Below are 18,855 nucleotides of genomic sequence, written 5' to 3' on the forward strand. Positions count from 1 at the left end.
CTTGGTGGGGTGACAGTCTGCCTCTATCTGAATGGAAGCTGTCTCCCTTTATTGTGATTGAAGGCATGAAGCAGCTGGTGCCCAAACTGTTACTCAGAAGGGCTTATGCTCCAGTCCAAGGGGGTTTACAAGCTTTGAACTTCATCACATTTTAAATCCATGAACATCAGAAAGATGTGCTCTACATGAGAGCACTGCTTCCCGATCCATATCACCCATTCCCACCCTGACCGGTCAAGATGCTGAGGTTCCAGATTTGCCAGTCCCCTGATTCACCTCCGATCATGATAGAGGCCAGTTAGGAGTTCACGTTCACCCAGCACATACACTGCTGGCATATGAGGGCTGAGGAACCCATTTTGTCCTGATGTCTAACGACATTGAAAAATATCATGAAAGTGGCTTTTTGTTTTATATCCAGAAGTGCTCTAATGCGCAACTGAACATTTTTTTTCCCATCACCAAATCATCCAGCCACTGAAGGGGTCTCATAAATAATCTGCCACAATTAAACTTTTACTACTTGAATGAGGCAAAACTGTCTGATGCAACACTTTCAAAGACAGATTAATTCACTATGAATAGAGAATTTTCTCTTTCAAATATCTATTTGACTCAGGTTTAATTATTTTTTTCTTGAACAGCATTAAAGCCAAAAGTAACAGGTGAGTGACTTTTGTAAAGATTTTATGTTTGTTTGCTGTATAGGTTTATGACTAGAACTGCCAGCTTATTCAAAGTGAACAGGGCATAATTTTTCAGTTTACAGTATTTCTAAATTTCTGATACCTTTGCTCACTGAATAGATGTCCTGATTTGAAACCAGTTGATTCACTGCTTTATGTAATAAATACAAGTACACAATGCACAGAATTTCAATGTTGCGCTATCCATTGAAGGATTTCTATATTTTAGTGCAATGTGGCTCTTTACTGCAGAATTTACGAAGAATAGAATCCAAACTGAGGTCTGCTCCTCCTCAACCTTCTCCTAACCAAACTCAAATTTAACATCATGTCCCAATAATTATTTTTAGTGGAAATATTTTGCACTGTCTTGCATATACAAATATTGATTTTATGCAACCCCACCTTGTCAGGCTTGTCAGCCAGCATGGTGAGTTTTCAATGTGTTACATTCATTGCGGAGACAGCTGACAGTTAAATGGAGACTTCATTGTGGCTATCACCAGTATCATAAAAAATGGTAATTACATAACTTGTGCTTTGATTGAAATTGCATGTTCCTTTAGTGAATTCTGATTCTCATTTTGCTCTTAAACTTTTTACATGATTAACTTTCTCACTTGTTAGATTTTTGTGATAACTGTTCACACCTTTTAACATTTGAAGGTTACAGTGGAAGGCATCTGAAAGGTATTTAGTGAAAGATATTGGTTTGCATTATGAACAGTACAGACCCTTCTGTAAAATATCCATTGCAAACGGTTGCACATATTTTGCACGCTAGATTTGTGAGATGTTACAGTTCACAGATTCAAACTGGTTCATGACACTGTGTTCCAGAGTAAAGCAGAATATAAAAAAATATCAGAACACCATCTTTTTCTACTCCTTTTAAAACTAAGTTTCTTCTATGTGTTATTGGGCTAGGAAACTCTATTTACTCCACATTTCTCTTCCATCAGATTTATGATGTTTATTACTTTGTTGAGTGTCCTGCAGGAAAAGGAAATTTCTCCATATTCCAGTTTCCAGATATTGTTGGTTGCGTGTACCCTTGAATATTTTTTCTGTAATTGGCCTCTGTCTCTGCAAGCTCAACTTCTGCCTTGATTTCTTTTTAATGGCAGGAAACAGCCATTCAAGTGATGTAGGCAAAAGTGAGGACTGCAGATGGTGGAAATCAGAGTCTAGATTAGAGTGGTGCTGGAAAAGTACAGCCAGTCAGGCAACATCCGATGTGTCAGAAAATCGACATTTCAGGCAAAAGCCCTTCATCAGAACTGAAGGCAGGGAGCCTCCAGGGTGGAGAGATAAATGGGAGGGGGTTGGGACGGGGGAGAAGATAGCAAAGAGTACAATAGGTGGATGGGGGTAGGGATGGAGATGGTAGGTCAGAGAGGAGGGTGGAGCGGATAGGTGGGAAGGAGGATTGGCAGGTAGGACAGGTCATGAGGATGGTGATGAGCTGGAAGCTTGGAACTGGGATAAAGTGGGGGGAGGGGAAATGAAGAAACTGGTGAAGTCCACATTGATGCCCTGGGGTTGAAGTGTTCCGAGGCGTAAGATGAGGCGTTCTTCCTCCAGGCATCAGGTGGTGAGGCAATGGCAGTGGAGGAGGCCCAGGACTTGCATGTCCTCGGCAGAGTGGGAGGGGGAGTTGAAATGTTGGGCCACAGGGCGGTGTGGTTGATTGGTGCGGGTGTCCCAGAGATGTTCCCTAAAGCGCTCTGTGAGAAGGTGTCCAGTCTCCCCAATGTAGAGGAGACCGCATCAGGAGCAACGGATACAATAAATGACATTGGTGGATGTGCAGGTGAAACTTTGATGGATGTGGAAGGCTCCTTTGGGGCCTTGGATGGAGGTGTGGGTGCAAGTTTTGCAATTCCAGTGGTGGTAGGGGAAGGTGTCAGGAGGGGAGGGTGGGTTTTTGGAGGGTGTGGACCTGACTAGGTAGTCACGGAGGGAACGATCTTTGCAACAAGCGGAAAGGGGTGGGGAGGGAAATATATCCCTGGTGGTGCGTTTCATTTGGAGGTCGCGGAAATGTCGACATTCAAGAGATGTGGCCATCACCTGACTTGCTGACCAAACTGTGTTACTACCCATCACCTATCTACCTAGTTTTTCTGTAAATATTATATGATTCAATTGAAGATGATGCAGCACATCAGAGAATGAGTTGCTAGCTTTGCAAACTTCAATGAGTCCCACCACTCTTTCTATCTGCACGTGTCTTTGCTATAAGCTGTTCTGAACCTCTGTCATCTGTCTTTGTTGCAGTGGTCAGACTTTGAGAATGGTGTTCAGACTAAATGAATTCACCTAAAATTACCTTGTATGTTTTATGTAATTCACATCTAGATTTATTGCTGCTGAAAACCTTCATTGGAAATCATTTTGGGGCCAATAACACCACATTTCCCTGCACGGGCAAGATTGTAATGCTACAAAATCACCCCTTTTTATTGCATTGTATACATACACATATATAATATATTGTGTATAGATCTTATGAAATTACTAACTAGTTTATATGCATGTGTCAGAGGATTGATTAATTTTGAATTATGTTTTGGGGCAGATGTTGTGAAACAAGTGAAACCAAAAGTTGCCAAGAAAGGTAACAGAATTACTTCGTGAATGAATGAATTGATCAGATTTTAAGCTGTTGCTAAACTGCTAGCTGTCCTTTCTTCCAATGGCAAATAACTAATACAAGTATTGATTCTATGGGCATGGATGGATTATTAAATCTAGCATTCTGTACTCCAAATTTCTACAGCTCTGGACAATAGGGAACTCTGGATAAGTCCAGTTGAAAGCTGCAAAGATCATCTTGTAAAAATTATTTGAGAATTTTGTAGTAACAAGGCAAATAGTAAAGTATAAATAATCAACAACATAATTTTCAACTTGTGCACATGTCAACTTGAGCTTATTGATTATCATTTACTTCTGGGACACATTTGCACTGCCTGTTGAACTAGTGGAAAATAACAATTGTATTGAGCAGGAGCCAGAAATTGAAAGATTCGTTGCAGTGCAGATTTTGCTCAACCATGGGACGATGTTAATGTCTTAGGGAGTCCAACCAGTTTTCTGCCAGGTTTATGGTCAGAGATGTCTAGAAACTAAGGCACCCTCATGCTCCTGTTGATTTTACTGGCCATTGTTAAAAGCACCTGCTGAAATATGTAGCAGCTGAGAATCCACTATTAATTTTTCTCACAAATATGTTCTTTTCTCTTTTTATATTGAAAGGCAGTTTTAGAACTGACTTTGTGCAAGTGATAAATTATGCAGATAATGTATAATTAAAGATTTATTGTTGGCTTGTATGTGGATACATGATAATTTCTGATATAAACTGAATTTAATATTTGCAAGTAGGTTAGAGTAAATGGGATATTATCGATATGCCTTTATATAAGTTTTAAAAACGTAGCTGTGAAAGTTCTCTGGTTGTATTTGTAAAAACAGTAGTCAATGGGTAGTCGTTTTTAGAAGTCATCATACAGTCATTTTTAACCATTGCGTATACACAGTTACTATGTTGAATTATGAAACTAATATCTGGCCAATATTCACATATGTATGATTATTATTGAATCTAATCAATTGTTCATTAAATGTTTAGAAGAAGAAACTATGAAGCAGATGAAACCAAAACCTGCAACGAAAGGTAACACAAAATGAAACCATCAAACTGATAAGAAATTTAATTATGCTTCCAACCTTCCCACTCTGTTTTTCCAATGCTGAAATTATGTCTTTGGGGATGTATGGTTATTCCGTTTGAAAACTACATTCCACAGTAGTCCTCCCCTTGACAATGGAAAGGAAATGGAAAATAGGTTAATTGGATGCAACATTTACCTGTACTGGATTATCTTATGTAAACGATTTGATAATCAAGATTGTGGTGAAGTGCAGTTTGGGAATTCCTTATCTGAAAACCTCAGAACCAACTGGTTTTTGCATATAAGATATTTTCAGTTTTTGTATCCACTGTGGTCTATGTGGGTCCTTTGGAAAAGAAAACTTCACCTTTAGGTCTGTGTAGCTTTATTTTGAGGCCAAATGAAGTTTTTCTTTCCCCAGAGGGCCCAGAATCAGTGTGTCTAAAGATCCGTTCAGGCCTGATTCTGAAGATATCTTCAGCTTTTAGATCTTTTTAGGTTTTGGATGTATGGATTGCAGATATCCAACCTGTACAAATAAAATAATTAACCAAACAATCCTCCGATGCAAATTTGACAAACTTACCTTCTTGAGCACTTTGCTCCATGCATACGAAATAGTGACAATGTGCAGATTCAGGAGAAATCCAGGCTACACTATCCCGACCTTTAAAATGGCTATCTGCAATTGCAAAGTTGGGTCATAGGGATTGTGGATTGGGATGGATTGGGAGTCAGATGAACATAAGAGGTTGCCAGTTCATGAGGCAGGTTGAATGGGAAAACCCACCCCAGAACTGTGACAAGGAGCTCAAAGTTTAAAAATAAAGATGGAAACAGAAAATAAAGTTCTTGCTCTCACCCCCTCATTTCTTTCACACTCTCTGCCCCATCCATGCCAACCTATGCACCTGCATCGACACTCATGGCCCCTCGTCCTCATACCTCTTTGCCACCTGAGACCCACCTACCCTGCTTCCATGTTCCTTTCCCCATCTCCATGCCTCCACATGCCTCTACACCAACATAGTGTCAATATCTACACACCATCCTTTCTCCCTTCACCTGCTGATGTTTGTGTTTAATATTTAGCCCTACAACATATACTGTCGATAGTCAGACTCTAAGTATCAGAAATCTTGAAGTTTCTTTACAGCACTAACCATTTACAGGTCTATGATATTACGGACCAATATAAGTATTCGGGATTCAATGCTTGTTGATGTTTCTGCACATTACTCACATATAACTACATTGACTGTATTACACAGAAAGTGACTGAAGGTGAGGTGACTATCTTTATACTAAAACTTCACATGTCAGGATGCCATGTGATTGCCTTAGTGGTACAATTATTTTTGCACCTCCATCTCCAAGTGTTTCTCCATTTTCCTATTTCTTGACAATTTTTGGATTCAAACAGTATCAGCCTCTTCTACTGTTGGTCACTGTCCATGAAAGTCTCTGTGGGGAGGGAGCAGGGCATCCACTTTCTCCTCAGCACTGTCAGCCTGATATTGAGAAGTGGGTTCTAGATTAGAGTGGTGCTGGAAAAGCACAGCAGTTCAGGCAGCATCCAAGGAGCAGGAAAATCGATAATTTGGGCAAAAGCCCGTCATCAGGAAACTGCCCTTCCTGATGAAGGGCTTTTGGCCGAAACATCGATTTTCCTGCTCCTCGGATGCTGCCTGAACTGCTGTGCTTTTCCAGCACCACTCTAATCTAGAATCTGGTTTCCAGCATCTGCAGTCCTTGTTTTTACCTGATATTGAGAAGTGACCAAGGCAACTTTGAGAGAGTTCAGTTCAGTTCAGGATCCAATCACTTACAATTTATAGTAATGAATTGGATGCAGGGATTGAAGCAATTATGGCCAAATTTGCAGAAAACACAAAAATATCTGGGCAAGTAAATTGAAGAAATAAGAAATTTTCAAATGGATATGGATATGTTTGGTGAATGGGCCAAAATTTGGCAGACGAACTTTAACATGACTAAGTGTGTGAGGTTATCCATTTTGGTTGAAGGAATAGAAATGCAATTTACTATCTAAATGGAGAAAAACGTAAGAGTGCTTCAGTACAGAAGGATTTGGATGTTTGTGCATGAACCACAGAAAACTAGTGTGCATGTACACCAGATAATAAAGGAGGCAAATGGAATTTTGATATTTATTTGCTGAAGGAATAGATACAAAAGTAGGAAAGTGATGCTGCAACTGTATAAAGCATTAGGGAAACCTTGTCTGGAGTATTGTGGACAAGTTTGACCCCCTTGCTTCAGGAGAGTTGTAGCTGTATTGGAACCAGTTCAGAAGAGGTCTTTTAAATCAATTCCAGACATGAGGGATTTATCTTATGAAGAGATTTTGAGCAGTTTAGCTTTACACACATGGGAGTTTATAGAACGAAAGGAGATCTAATTGAGGGGTTACAAGATGCTAAAGGGGATTGATGCAGTACACATAGTGCAGATGTTTTGTAGGGCAATCTAGAATGAGATGACATAGTTTTAGGGCAATCTAGAATGAGATGACATAGTTTTAGGATAAGGGGCAACATATTTAAAACAGAGGTGAAGGGAAATTACTTCTCTCAGTGGTCATGAATCTGTGGAACTTACTAGCCCAGAATATGATGAATGTTGGGCTATTGAGTAAATTTTAAAGAGGAAATAGACAGATTTCAATTAGTAATGGATTGAAAGGTTATGAAGAGTGGACAGGAAGATGGACTTGAAGCTGAGATGAGGTTGGCCGTGTTTGTATCAAATAGCAGAGTAGGTTCAAGGGACTGAATTGACTGCTGCAGCTTCTAGACCTTACACTCTTAAAGCAAGCTGTAATATTTCTCTCTAAAATGCAGTCACTGGTCATGTGGTTGACCTGCTGTCACAGTTTTCCTGTCTTTCTTATAATCTAGAGCTGGGAACTCCATCCTTGATGACTGCTTAGATGTAGGTTCCAAACAATGCTAACCCGCAGGGTAGTGAGGCAAAACTGTGTTTCAGTGTGTGTTGCTGCACTCTAATCAATGACATTGACAGTAAATGTGTCTATTTTAATGACACTTAACTGCCTTTGAAGAGCTTCTGCTGAGTCAAGTGATCTGCCCCAAAGAAGACAGCAAAGCTATGTGGGATAGTTGATGAAGTTGAAGATGCAGGGGACTAACTTTACAATACTTATCTTGATCTGCTTTCCATTAGATTAGTACAGCTTTGTCCATCCTCTGTGGAAATTGGTATAATTCATAGTTGGTAGGCAGAAGCTGGACTCATGGCTGTGAGTGTAAAAGTGGTCTTGGTTTCTGAATGAATTTATCCATGAGATTCACACCTGAATTTAATTCCTATATGCAATGGTGTTTCCTGTAAAAGAGGCAGAAATTTGATGCAACAAGTAGCCTTTTTGGGGATAATGACCACTTCATATTTTGTGAAATATTACTAGTTCCATTTGTGCACACAATATAGTCAATATTTTCCTTGGATGACTAATTATGTCATAATTCCAATAGTATTGAAGCTATTTCAATTCTTCATTCTCTATCTATAAGCAGAAACTATGAAGCATGTGAAACCAAAACTTAAAGAGAAAGGTAAGGTGAAAACTAAAACAGTGAGTTATTTAATGTATTTCTCAGTTTGCAGCTCTTCTTTGTTCCAATACCAGTGATTCTGTGGGGATGAATGAGTCATTATATCGGTAAAGCTGTATTACAGTTTAGACCTCTTGACAATGGAAAGAAAATGGAGATTAGACCAGTTAACTTCATTTGATTCAGTAATATCTTTTAGTGGAGAGATTCTGCCATCCTTACCTGCTGTAGACTCCATGTTTCCAGACCCACGGCCTAACAAGCCACTTAGTTCAAGGACGAATAGGGTTGAGTAACAATTGCTGCCCTTGCAACACCCACATTCTGACCTGATTACATTGGAACTCTGGCCACAGTCATCTTGGGTAGGATCCTGAGATGGAAGGGCAAAATCATATGTAAATGTGATGGCAATTATAAAGGGCAAATCAAGATATAAAGAAACCTTCCATAAAGAGATCACTGGTGACTTCTTAGAAACATTGTAGGGGATGTTCAGTATTTTTGTTTGGCACTTTTCCTGGACTGAAACCTATATATTTGGCCCTGACTCTTGCCTGGATCAGTATAGGTGTCAGCCCCCTCACATGTGGTGAGTTGCAATAGAGTGTGTGCATGACACCTGTACAATACGAGTAGCAAATAAATAAGACATGCAGCTCAAAATAGCTCAGGTATCAAAGCATTTTGTCCAAAATCTGCACTTTATCTGCAAGAAATTAAAGTCATTTTCATTAAGACATTGTGTCAGAAAAGTTATTTTTTTCTTACCAGATGTTGACTGATCTGCATGTTTTCAGAATTTTTAATTCCTGACTTCAAAAGTACATTAGTGTGCGAGACTCAGTTCACTTCTTTCTTTTCAGCTAAACCACAACTCCCCAAATTATCAGGTAGGTGCTCAATTTCTAAAGTGATTTAAATAATAGTCTTTAAAAGCATGTCTGATATAGGAATTAATATCAATACTACAAAAGTGTTAAACAACATTTGATATTTTTGTAATGTTTGTTTAGTTTTTAAAATTTTTCTTGAAGTTTTTTTCAGTATAAACTCATACTTTGATTATTTTTGTGCAGATTACTTTCATGGTTTAAACTCTTATTTGTTTTTCATAATGCAATGCCTGTGGTTTATTTTCTTGGAAGTTCTGTATGACAAAAATTATTTAGTATGGTTCAAGATTTGGTCTATTTGCTCAAATTATATTAAACCTTTTCAATTTGTTTATTACTCTCCAAGGTTTCCCTCCTCTAGTTTTCATGCAACACAATTTCAATGGCCAAGAAAGTGAGCTCGATGCATATTTTCATATCTCAGTGACTGGACACTGTAGCTTGTAAATGGGAAGTGTGTGAGAACAGCTTAGAATCAATACTCTTCTCTCACAATGGAAGAGGTCCAGTTTTGGCCTAATGTTTCAAAAACAGTGCCACAGCTGAACTTTGAACTCCGTGCTGTAAGAGTTCACAGACAGGTGCCTACCTCATTTTCTTGTGAATTTAAGGAATAGATTATTCTGTCATTTAGAAACTCAAAGAATCTTAGGATGAATGGTTTTCTTTAGAGCTATTATCTGTGTCAGAGTTATCTCTACATTGTCATCAACTAAATTCCATGTCAAGGGTGTATTTGTCTAGTCTTCCAAAATTTCCAGTCATCCCAAACGACAAACTTAATTATTGAAGTTGTGTTTATGCCTGTCTTTAATATTGTTGCTACTTTCACTATTGCCTCTTTCTTGCCAAAGCTATTTCCACATTAAAGTTATCTAGATTTCTCTCTTACTTTTTCATTTCTTTTAATATTTTCTTCTTGGATTTATCCAGTTTCCTCTTGTATGTTCTATTTGTTAAGGCTTCATATAATCACTTAGGTAAAAGTTTTCCTATAGTAATATTTTTCCATGTGACAAATCTTTTGATTTTCCTGATATTGCTTCTCATGTTAATCTTGAAACTTGTGTGGTCAAGTTTCCATTCTCACTATTAATATGGAAGAATTCAGGCTGAAGCAGACCAAAAGATTGGGAATTTGAAACATAAGTGAATTGCAACAAAAGCTGTTTTTGTTTATGTTTTTTGTGATCTTGTACATTGCGTCAAGATACAGAAAACATTTTTCTGATAATTTAGTTCTTGCTGCACAGAAAAGGTTGCACACATTTTTACTTAGCAGCCATTGTGGCATGAACATTAATTTACACAAATTCTATGCTTCATTTCTCTGTCCAAATGCACAAACAGTATTTCCTGTATATGTGCAGAGACGGTGTCAGCTGAAGAAAATGAGAGCTACAGTTACATGCAGCTAGTTTCTTATTTCATTACTCATTTTAGCATTTGTGACTCGACAAACTGAATTAAATTTTAAGATACAAACTGAAATTTGTTATTCAGAATTAAATTAAAAATGTTAGGATTGACTATTAGGATCAGGAGTAGGCCATTGGGCTCATTGAGGCTGCCTTGCCACTCTACATCATGGCTGATCATTACCTCATTGCCATTTTCCCATTGTAATTCCCATTCTAATCACTTTACTGTCATTGACCCCCAGAAACCTGCTGTTTTCTGTCTTGAACATGCTCAATGGTTGGGCCACCATGGCCCTCTGGGGTCGAGAATTCCAAAGGTTAACCAAACTCGGCGTGAAGAAGTTTCTTCGCAACTCGGACTTATGTGGCTTGCTCTTAAACTGAGAATATGCTCCCCATCTTCCTCCTTGATTCTAGAGTTACCAGCCAGTGGAAGCATCCTACCTACATACATAGATTATATCCACTAAGGATTTTGTATGTTTGAATGAGTATCTTTGAAACTCCAGAGAATACTGGGTCAGTTTTCTCAATCTCTCCTTATAAAACAATCCTGCCAATTGGGGATTAACTTGGTGAACTTTCAATGGGCTCCCTATAGTATACCCATCCTTAAATGAGGAGAACATAAGTCCAGTCTCACCAAATCTATATATCACTGCAGGATAGCATTCTAAATTCTGTACTCCAGTTTCCTTGAAGTAATTATGAACATACTATATGCCCTTCAAATTGCTTACTGTAGCTGCATAATAGCTTTTAGAAACTCATGGATAATAATATCAAGATCCCTTTTGTTCCTCTCCTCATTTAAGAAATATTCTGCCTTTAAATTTTCTTTCTACTACAGTAAGTAACTTCACATTTTTTTACACCATACTCCATCTGACATGTTCTGGATCATTTAGTTAGTCTGGTCAAGTCTCCTTGAAGCAAATTTGGAAATATTACAACTGGTCCCACATCCAAATTTTTTTCAATAGATTGTGAACGGTTGTGGGCCCAGTATTGGCCCCACTAGTGATAGCCTGCCATCCTGAGAATGATCTGCTTATTTTTACTGTCTGCTTTCTGTGTATTAACAAAGTCTTGATCCACACTAGCATATTCCCCCAAATTCCATGTACTCCACTTTAATTTTCAGACCTCCTCTGTGTGATTTTATCAAGATTACAACATCCTAAATAAGCAAACAATGCTTTGCATTTACAAAACGTTTTGTTTTCCTTCCACTTTCTTCTCCTTCTTTGTTAAGATTTCAAGCTTTTTTTTATACTCCTTTATTAAAAAGGAAGCAAGGTACCTGTTATCTTCTATATCATTTAACATTAATTCTGTTATTCTTCCATGGGAAGTGGGCCTTGCTAGCAAGGCCAGCATTTTCTGTCCTTCCTCGTTGCCTTTGAGAAGGTGAGGGTAAGCTATCTTCATGATAGTCCATCTGGTTGATGTATAACCACGGTAGTGTCCGGAAAGGAATTCCAGTTTTTTGTTCCTGTAATAGTGAAAGAATAGTCATATAATTCCAAGAATGGTTTGTGGCTTAGTGAAGAACTTGCAGTGGGTGGTGTTCCCATGTGTTTGCTGGCTTTATCCTATTAGTTGGTTAATCTGGCAGAGTTGAAACCTCAAGTAAAATGTTGTCTTTTACACCCCTTTGTGGCTTCTTGCTTCTTTTGATTATTCTTTTCCTCTTAGTGCACTTTCAAATTATTTTTCATTACTCTTTATGGTGATTGATTGAATTTTTTTAGTGTTTTTCCCATTTTATTAATCATAGTTTTATTTCTCATCTATGGATTGCACTTTTTTGAATTTTTCTTGCATCCTCATTGTCTCTCTAATCATCTTAGGCTTTTTTGTTAATTAAATCCTTTTATTCAAGTTTTGCTAGAAACCTTTTACTATAATCAGAAAGTTTTCTGTTCACACATAACTCCGTGGAACAAAGGATCTCTTGTTTGTTGTAACCTCATGACAACAGAAACTGTACTTTAATGTTTCTCACTGCTGTTTGTCCAGTTTAGCCAATTAACTAGGGCTCAGATCCCCTTCATCTCCCAAATTTGTTTTGAATACTCCATCAACTTTGTCTTTGACTTTCTTACTGGTCTTACTGGTGAACTGTCCCTCAACTTAATCACCATTATTAATGGATAGTTAAGGATCCGTTTAAAAGAGATTTATTTGGTCATTGTTGTTTTTAGGTACTGCAGCAAGTCTAATTGAAGGCGGATTGGATACTCAGTTAAAAAATCACAAGAAAATAATAAAATAAAAATCACTAAGAGCATTAAATTTTCCATGAATGCACCTGAAATTCACAATATAAACACCGATGTATTTGTAAGAGTTTAATTTGAGACATATTAATTTTTATTATTCTCATTAACTTTTTCAGAGATGTAATCACACACCTCTGGAGTAGGTGAGACTTGACCCTGGATGTCCCAGTTGAGGGATACAGCTCCCCCCACCACTGCACCACAAGAGGGCCCCAATTTCAGATATACATTTTATAATATTTAATCTATTTTTCTAACCCACCTGGTCAGAGATGTTATTAAACACCTCTGGAGCAGGCCGGATTTGGACACAGGCCTCCTGGTACAGTGTAGGGCTGCTACCAGTGCACCTAAGAGGACTCTGAGTTGAGACATCTTTAAATAAATGCAGCAAATGAATAGCCCTCAAAATGCATCCAGAGTGTCTTAAAGAGCGAATTACTATGCATCAAGTATATTTACATACCAATCAATGTTCAACTACATTCTATTCAATAAGCTCTCTATGTTACATTCATAAACTAGTCCAAAAGCTGCAGGCTGTTTTCAAAGAAGATGTTCATTCAGCATGACTAAAGGTATCCACTTCATATATTTTAATCATCTTGTGTTGATCTCTCTTAAAATCAGATTAGAAAACCTAGATAAGAAACTCCTGACAAACTTCTATTCTCACCTCTAATAACCACCAATTCACTTTTTTACCTGACTTTTTTTTTGCCAGCTAGTTCAACAAAGCAAACAGCAGCACGTATGTAGTTTGGGAAGCATCCTGTCTGCATGTGATAATTCAGTGCATGCAAACCTAATACATGCCACCATCTTATGCTTATTTGACTATTGCTGCTCAAGGCTGTTCTGATTTTTCTGTTTATTAAAGTTCAGTGTTGAAAATAAGAAGACAAGACGAATCCATAAGACAGTAACACAGTCAGGGATGTAATGCATTTTGAGATAGAAATCATTATGCCATAATCGCACAGAAGAAGCCCATCCAGCCCATGCTGGATGCCTGTAAAGCAATCTAGCCAGTCCAATTCCTCTTCTTTATCTCCATAGTCCTGCGAGTTTTGTTCCCTTACATCCCCATTTCTTTTTGAAATTATTCATTGCTTCTGCTTCCACTGTGCTTGTTCCATTATCTCTCGCTTCCTAATTCTGTGTCTCATAGTGTTTGTAATAACAACAAATGGATACAGATTTTCTTCCCGCACATTTTATAAACCTGTCACAATCTTGTATGTCTCTAATGGATCTCCCCTCAACTTCCTTTTCGATAAGGAGAATAGTGTCAACTCTGCACCCTAACTTTGTGGCTAATACCTGGGGCTGGATTTAACATTGTGCAGCCCGGTGATGGAGGCAGAAGGGGAAGCACACAAGATCTTGCTCATGTCACTGTTAATGGTGCCATTTGTGTATCAGCAATGTTAATCAGTTTTCCATGGTTAAGTTACCAGTGGCATAGGGTGATGATAAAGGCAACAGTTTGGAATATTGCAAGGCAACAACGTTGTACTTAAAGTGCTCCAGACCCTTAAGGAAAGTGTCTCATAATGAGGGACTCCAAGTTTTTCTGGCACATAGAACATAGAACATAGAACAGTACAGCACACATAGAACATAGAACAGTACAGCACATAGAACATAGAACAGTACAGCACCCTTCAGCCCACGATGTTGTGCCGACCACTGATCCTCACGTATGCACCCTCAAATTTCTGTGACTATATGCATGTCCAGTAGTCTCTTAAATGTCCCCAATGACCTTGCTTCCACAACTGCTGCTGGCAACACATTCCATGCTCTCACAACTGTCTGTGTAAAGAACCCGCCTCTGACATCCTCTCTATACTTTCCTCCAACCAGCTTAAAACTATGACCCCTCGTGTTAGCCAATTCTGCCCTGGGAAATAGTCTCTGGCTATCGACTCAATCTATACCTCTCATTATCTTGTATACCTCAATTAAGTCTCCTCTCCTCCTCCTTTTCTCCAATGAAAAAAGTCCGAGCTCAGTCAACCTCTCTTCATAAGATAAGCCCTCCAGTCCAGGCAGTATCCTGGTAAACCTCCTCTGAACCCTCTTCGAAGCATCCACATCTTTCCTATAATAGGGCGACCAGAACTGGACGCAGTATTCCAAGTGCGGTCTAACCAAAGTTTTATAGAGCTGCAACAAGATCTCATGACTCTTAAACTCAATCCCCCTGTTAATGAAAGCCAAAACACCATATGCTTTCTTAACAACCCTGTCCACTTGGGTGGCCATTTTAAGGGATCTATGTACCTGCACACCAAGATCCCTCTGTTCCTCCACACTGCCAAGAATCCTATCCTTAATCCTATACTCAGCATCACCTCGCATTTATCCAGGTTGAACTCCATCCGCCACCTCTCAGCCCATCTCTGCATCCTGTCAATGTCCCGCTGCAGCCTACAACAGCCCTCTATACTGTCAACGACACCTCCAACCTTTGTGTCGTCTGCAAACTTGCTGACCCATCCTTCAATCCCCTCATCCAAGTCATTAGTAAAAATTACAAACAGTAGAGGCCCAAGGACAGAGCCCTGTGGAACACCACTCACCACAGACGTCCAGGCAGAATATTTTCCTTCTACTAACACTCGCTGTCTTCTGTTGGCCAGCCAATTCTGTATCCAGACAGCTAAGTTCCCCTGCATCCCATTCCTCCTCACCTTCTGAAAGAGCCTACCATGGGGAACCTTATCAAATGCCTTGCTGAAGTCCATATACACCACATCCACAGCTCGACCCTCATCAACTTTTCTAGTCACATCCTCAAAGAACTCGATAAGGTTTGTGAGGCATGACCTGCCCCTCACAAAGCCGTGTTGACTGCATTTAGTCAAGCCATGCTCTTCCAGATGGTCATAAATCCTATCCCTCAGAATCCTTTCTAACACCTTGCAGACGACAGACATGAGACTTATTGGTCTGTAATTGCTGGGGATTTCCCTATTTCCTTTCTTGAAGGGAGGAATTCCATTTGCCTCTCTCCAGTCCTCAGGTACAACTCCAGTGGAGAGAGAGGATGCAAAGATCTTCACAAGTGGCGAAGCAATTGACAAAATTTTCAGCACATCAGCTTCCTCTATGTCTATCCATTCCAGCACACACACATGCTCTTCAAAGGTTTCATTCACTACAAAGTTTGTTTCTTTCATAAAGACAGAAGCAAAAAACTCACTTAGGGCTTCCTCTACCTCCTCAGACTCCACACACAAATTCCCTATGCTATCCCTGATCGGCCCTGCTCTTTCTTTGACCATTCTCTTATTCCTCACATAAGTGTAAAATGTCTTTGAGTTCTTCCTAATCCGTTCTGCCAAGCCTTTCTCGTGTCCCCTCCTGGCTCTCCTCAGACCATTTTTGAGCTCCTTCCTCGCCGCCTGTAATCCTCTAGAGCTGAGCTTGACCCTAGCTTCCTCCACCTTATGTAAGCTACCTTTTTCCTTTTGACGAGAAGCTCCACCGCTCTCGTCATCCAAGGTTCCTTTATCTTACCACTTCTTGCCTGTCTCAGGGGGACATATTTATTCATCACTTGCAACAACTGTTCCTTAAACAGTCTCCACATGTCTATAGTGCCTTTACCATGGAACAATTGCTCCCAATCCATGCTTCCTAACTCATGTCTAATCACATCATAGTTTCCTCTTCCCCAATTAAATATCCTCCCATTTTGCCTAATCCTCTCCTTCTCCATAGCTATGTAGAATGTGAGGCAGTTGTGGTCACTATCACCAAAATGCTCTCCCACCAAAAGATCTGATACCTGCTCCGGCTCATTTCCGAGCACCGTCTAGAATGGCCTCTCCCCGCGTCGGCCTGTTAACGTACTGAGTTAGGAAACCCTCCTGAACACACCTTATAAAAACAGCTCCATTCAACTCTTCTGCTCGAAGGAGGTTCCAATCAATATTGGGAAAGTTAAAGTCACCCATTACAACAACCCTACTACGTCCACACTTTTCCAAAATCTGCCGTGCTATGCTTTCTTCCATCTCCCTGCTGCTATTGGGGGGCCTGTAGTAAACCCCTAACGAGGTGACTGCTCCCTTGCTGTTCCTAATTTCTACCCATACTGACTCGGTAGGCAGATCTTCCTCGACAATGGAAGCTTCTGTAGCTGTGATACCCTCTCTGATTAGTAGTGGTACACCCCCTCCTCTTTTCCCCCCTCCCTATTCTTTTTAAATGCTCTAAACCCTGGAACATCCAGCAACCATTCCTGGCCCTGAGAAACCCGTGTCTCTGTTATGGCCACAACATCATAGCACCAAGTACTGATCCATGCTCTATGTTCATCACTTTTATTCCTGATACTCCTTGCGTTAAAGCAAACACACTTTAACTGATCCCTTGGTTCCTTCCCAGGAAAATCCTTCCCACTAGCTGGTCTAACTCTTGCTATTGCCTCATCTGCATCAACTCTCATCTCCGGTGTACAGCTCGGGTTCCCACCCCCCCGCCATACTAGTTTAATTAGCCGAGCTGGGATTTCGTGTTGCAGACGTTTCATCCCCAGTCTAGGTGACATCCTTAGTGCTTGGGAGCCTCCTGTGAAACGCTTCTGTGATGTTTCCTCCAGCATTTGTAGTGGTTTGAATCTGCCGCTTCCGGTTGTCAGTTCCAGCTGTCTGCTGCAGTGGTCGGTATATTGGGTCCAGGTCAATGTGCTTATTGATTGAATCTGTGGATGAGTGCCATGCCTCCAGGAATTCCCTGGCTGTTCTCTGTTTGGCTTGTCCTATAATAGTAGTGTTGTCCCAGTCGAATTCATGTTGCTTGTCATCTGCGTGTGTGGCTACTAAGGATAGCTGGTCGTGTCGTTTCGTGGCTAGTTGGTGTTCATGGATGTGGACCGTTAGCTGTCTCCCTGTTTGTCCTATGTAGTGTTTTCTGCAGTCCTTGCATGAGCAAAACCAATGTAGTGTACAAAATCCCATGCAAGGACTGCACAAAACACTACATAGGACAAACAGGGAGACAGCTAACGATCCGCATCCATGAACACCAACTAGCCATGAAACGACACGACCAGCTATCCTTAGTAGCCACACACGCAGATGACAAGCAACATGAATTCGACTGGGACAACACTACTATTATAGGACAAGCCAAACAGAGAACAGCCAGGGAATTCCTAGAGGCATGGCACTCATCCACAAATTCAATCAATAAGCACATTGACCTGGACCCAATATACCGACCACTGCAACGGACAGCTGGAACTGACAACCGGAAGCGGCAGATTCAAACCACTACAAATGCTGGAGGAAAGATCATAGAAGCACTTCACAGGAGGCTCCCAAGCACTGAGGATGTTACCTAGACTGGGGATGAAACGTCTGCAACACAAATTCCCAGCTCGGCGAACAGAACCACAACAACGAGCACCCGAGCTACAAATCTTCTCACAAACTTTGAATACTAGTTTAAACCCTCTCAAACTACTCGAGCAAACCTTCCACCCAGAACATTTGTCCCCTTCCAGTTCAGATGCAACCCGTCCTTCTTGTACAGGTCCCACCTTCCCCAGAAGGCATCCCAATTATCTACATATCTGAAGCCCTCCCTCCTACACCAGCTGCGCAGCCACGTATTAATCTGCGCCCCCTCCCTGTTCCTCGCCTCGCTATCTCGTGGCACCAGTAGTAAACTAGAGAACACTACTCTGTTCGTCCTGCTTTGCAGCTTCCATCCTAACTCCCTGAAATCACTCTTTATATCCTCAATCCTTTTCATGGCTATATCATTAGTGCCAATATGTAACACGATTTCTGGCTGTTCACCCTCCCCTTTTAGAACCTTATACACCCGATCGGAGACGTCCCGGACCCTGGCACCAGGGAGGCAACATACCTTCAGGGAATCCCGATCCTGACCACAAAATCTCCTGTCGATTCCCCTAACTATCGAGTCCCCTACCACGAGTACTTTTCTATTCTGCCCCTTTCCCTTCTTTGCCACAGTGTCAGGCTCAGTGCCAGAGAACTGACTGCTATGGCTTTCCTCTGGTAGGTCATCCCCCCCCCAGCAGTATCCAAAACGGTATACTTATTGCTGAGGGGAATGTCCACAGGGGATCTCGGCACTGTCTGTCTGTCCCCTTTCCTCCCCCTAACTGTAACCCATCTATCCTTGTCCTGAGCCTTAGGAGTGACCAACTCCCGGTAACTCCTCTCAGTTACCCCCTCAGCCTCCCGAATGATCCGTAGTTCATCCAGCTCCAGCTCCAATTCCCTAACACAGTTTTCAAGG

At 40.5% G+C, this 18,855-nt stretch overlaps 1 protein-coding gene across 50 annotated transcripts in view; it reads left to right on the forward strand.

The window, feature by feature from the left end:
* Window positions 1–18,855, forward strand: part of trdn (triadin) — a 462,709-nt gene that overhangs the window by 393,509 nt on the left and 50,345 nt on the right. For 36 of the 50 annotated variants that reach the window (XM_087980725.1, XM_087980732.1, XM_087980853.1 and 33 more), the window contains 6 exons: window positions 645–665; window positions 3,268–3,306; window positions 4,324–4,368; window positions 7,924–7,965; window positions 8,832–8,858; window positions 13,292–13,318. In XM_087980725.1, the coding sequence (XP_087836851.1) occupies window positions 645–665; window positions 3,268–3,306; window positions 4,324–4,368; window positions 7,924–7,965; window positions 8,832–8,858; window positions 13,292–13,318 (201 nt within the window). The remainder of the gene's footprint in view (window positions 1–644; window positions 666–3,267; window positions 3,307–4,323; window positions 4,369–7,923; window positions 7,966–8,831; window positions 8,859–13,291; window positions 13,319–18,855) is intronic. The other 14 variants (XM_087980721.1, XM_087980837.1, XM_087980790.1 and 11 more) reach the window with 9 other exon arrangements.

The sequence above is a fragment of the Chiloscyllium plagiosum genome, unplaced genomic scaffold, assembly GCF_037043375.1.
Source record: "Chiloscyllium plagiosum isolate Xiang-an unplaced genomic scaffold, Cpla_swu_hap1 HiC_scaffold_3, whole genome shotgun sequence".
Lineage (NCBI taxonomy): Eukaryota > Metazoa > Chordata > Chondrichthyes > Orectolobiformes > Hemiscylliidae > Chiloscyllium > Chiloscyllium plagiosum.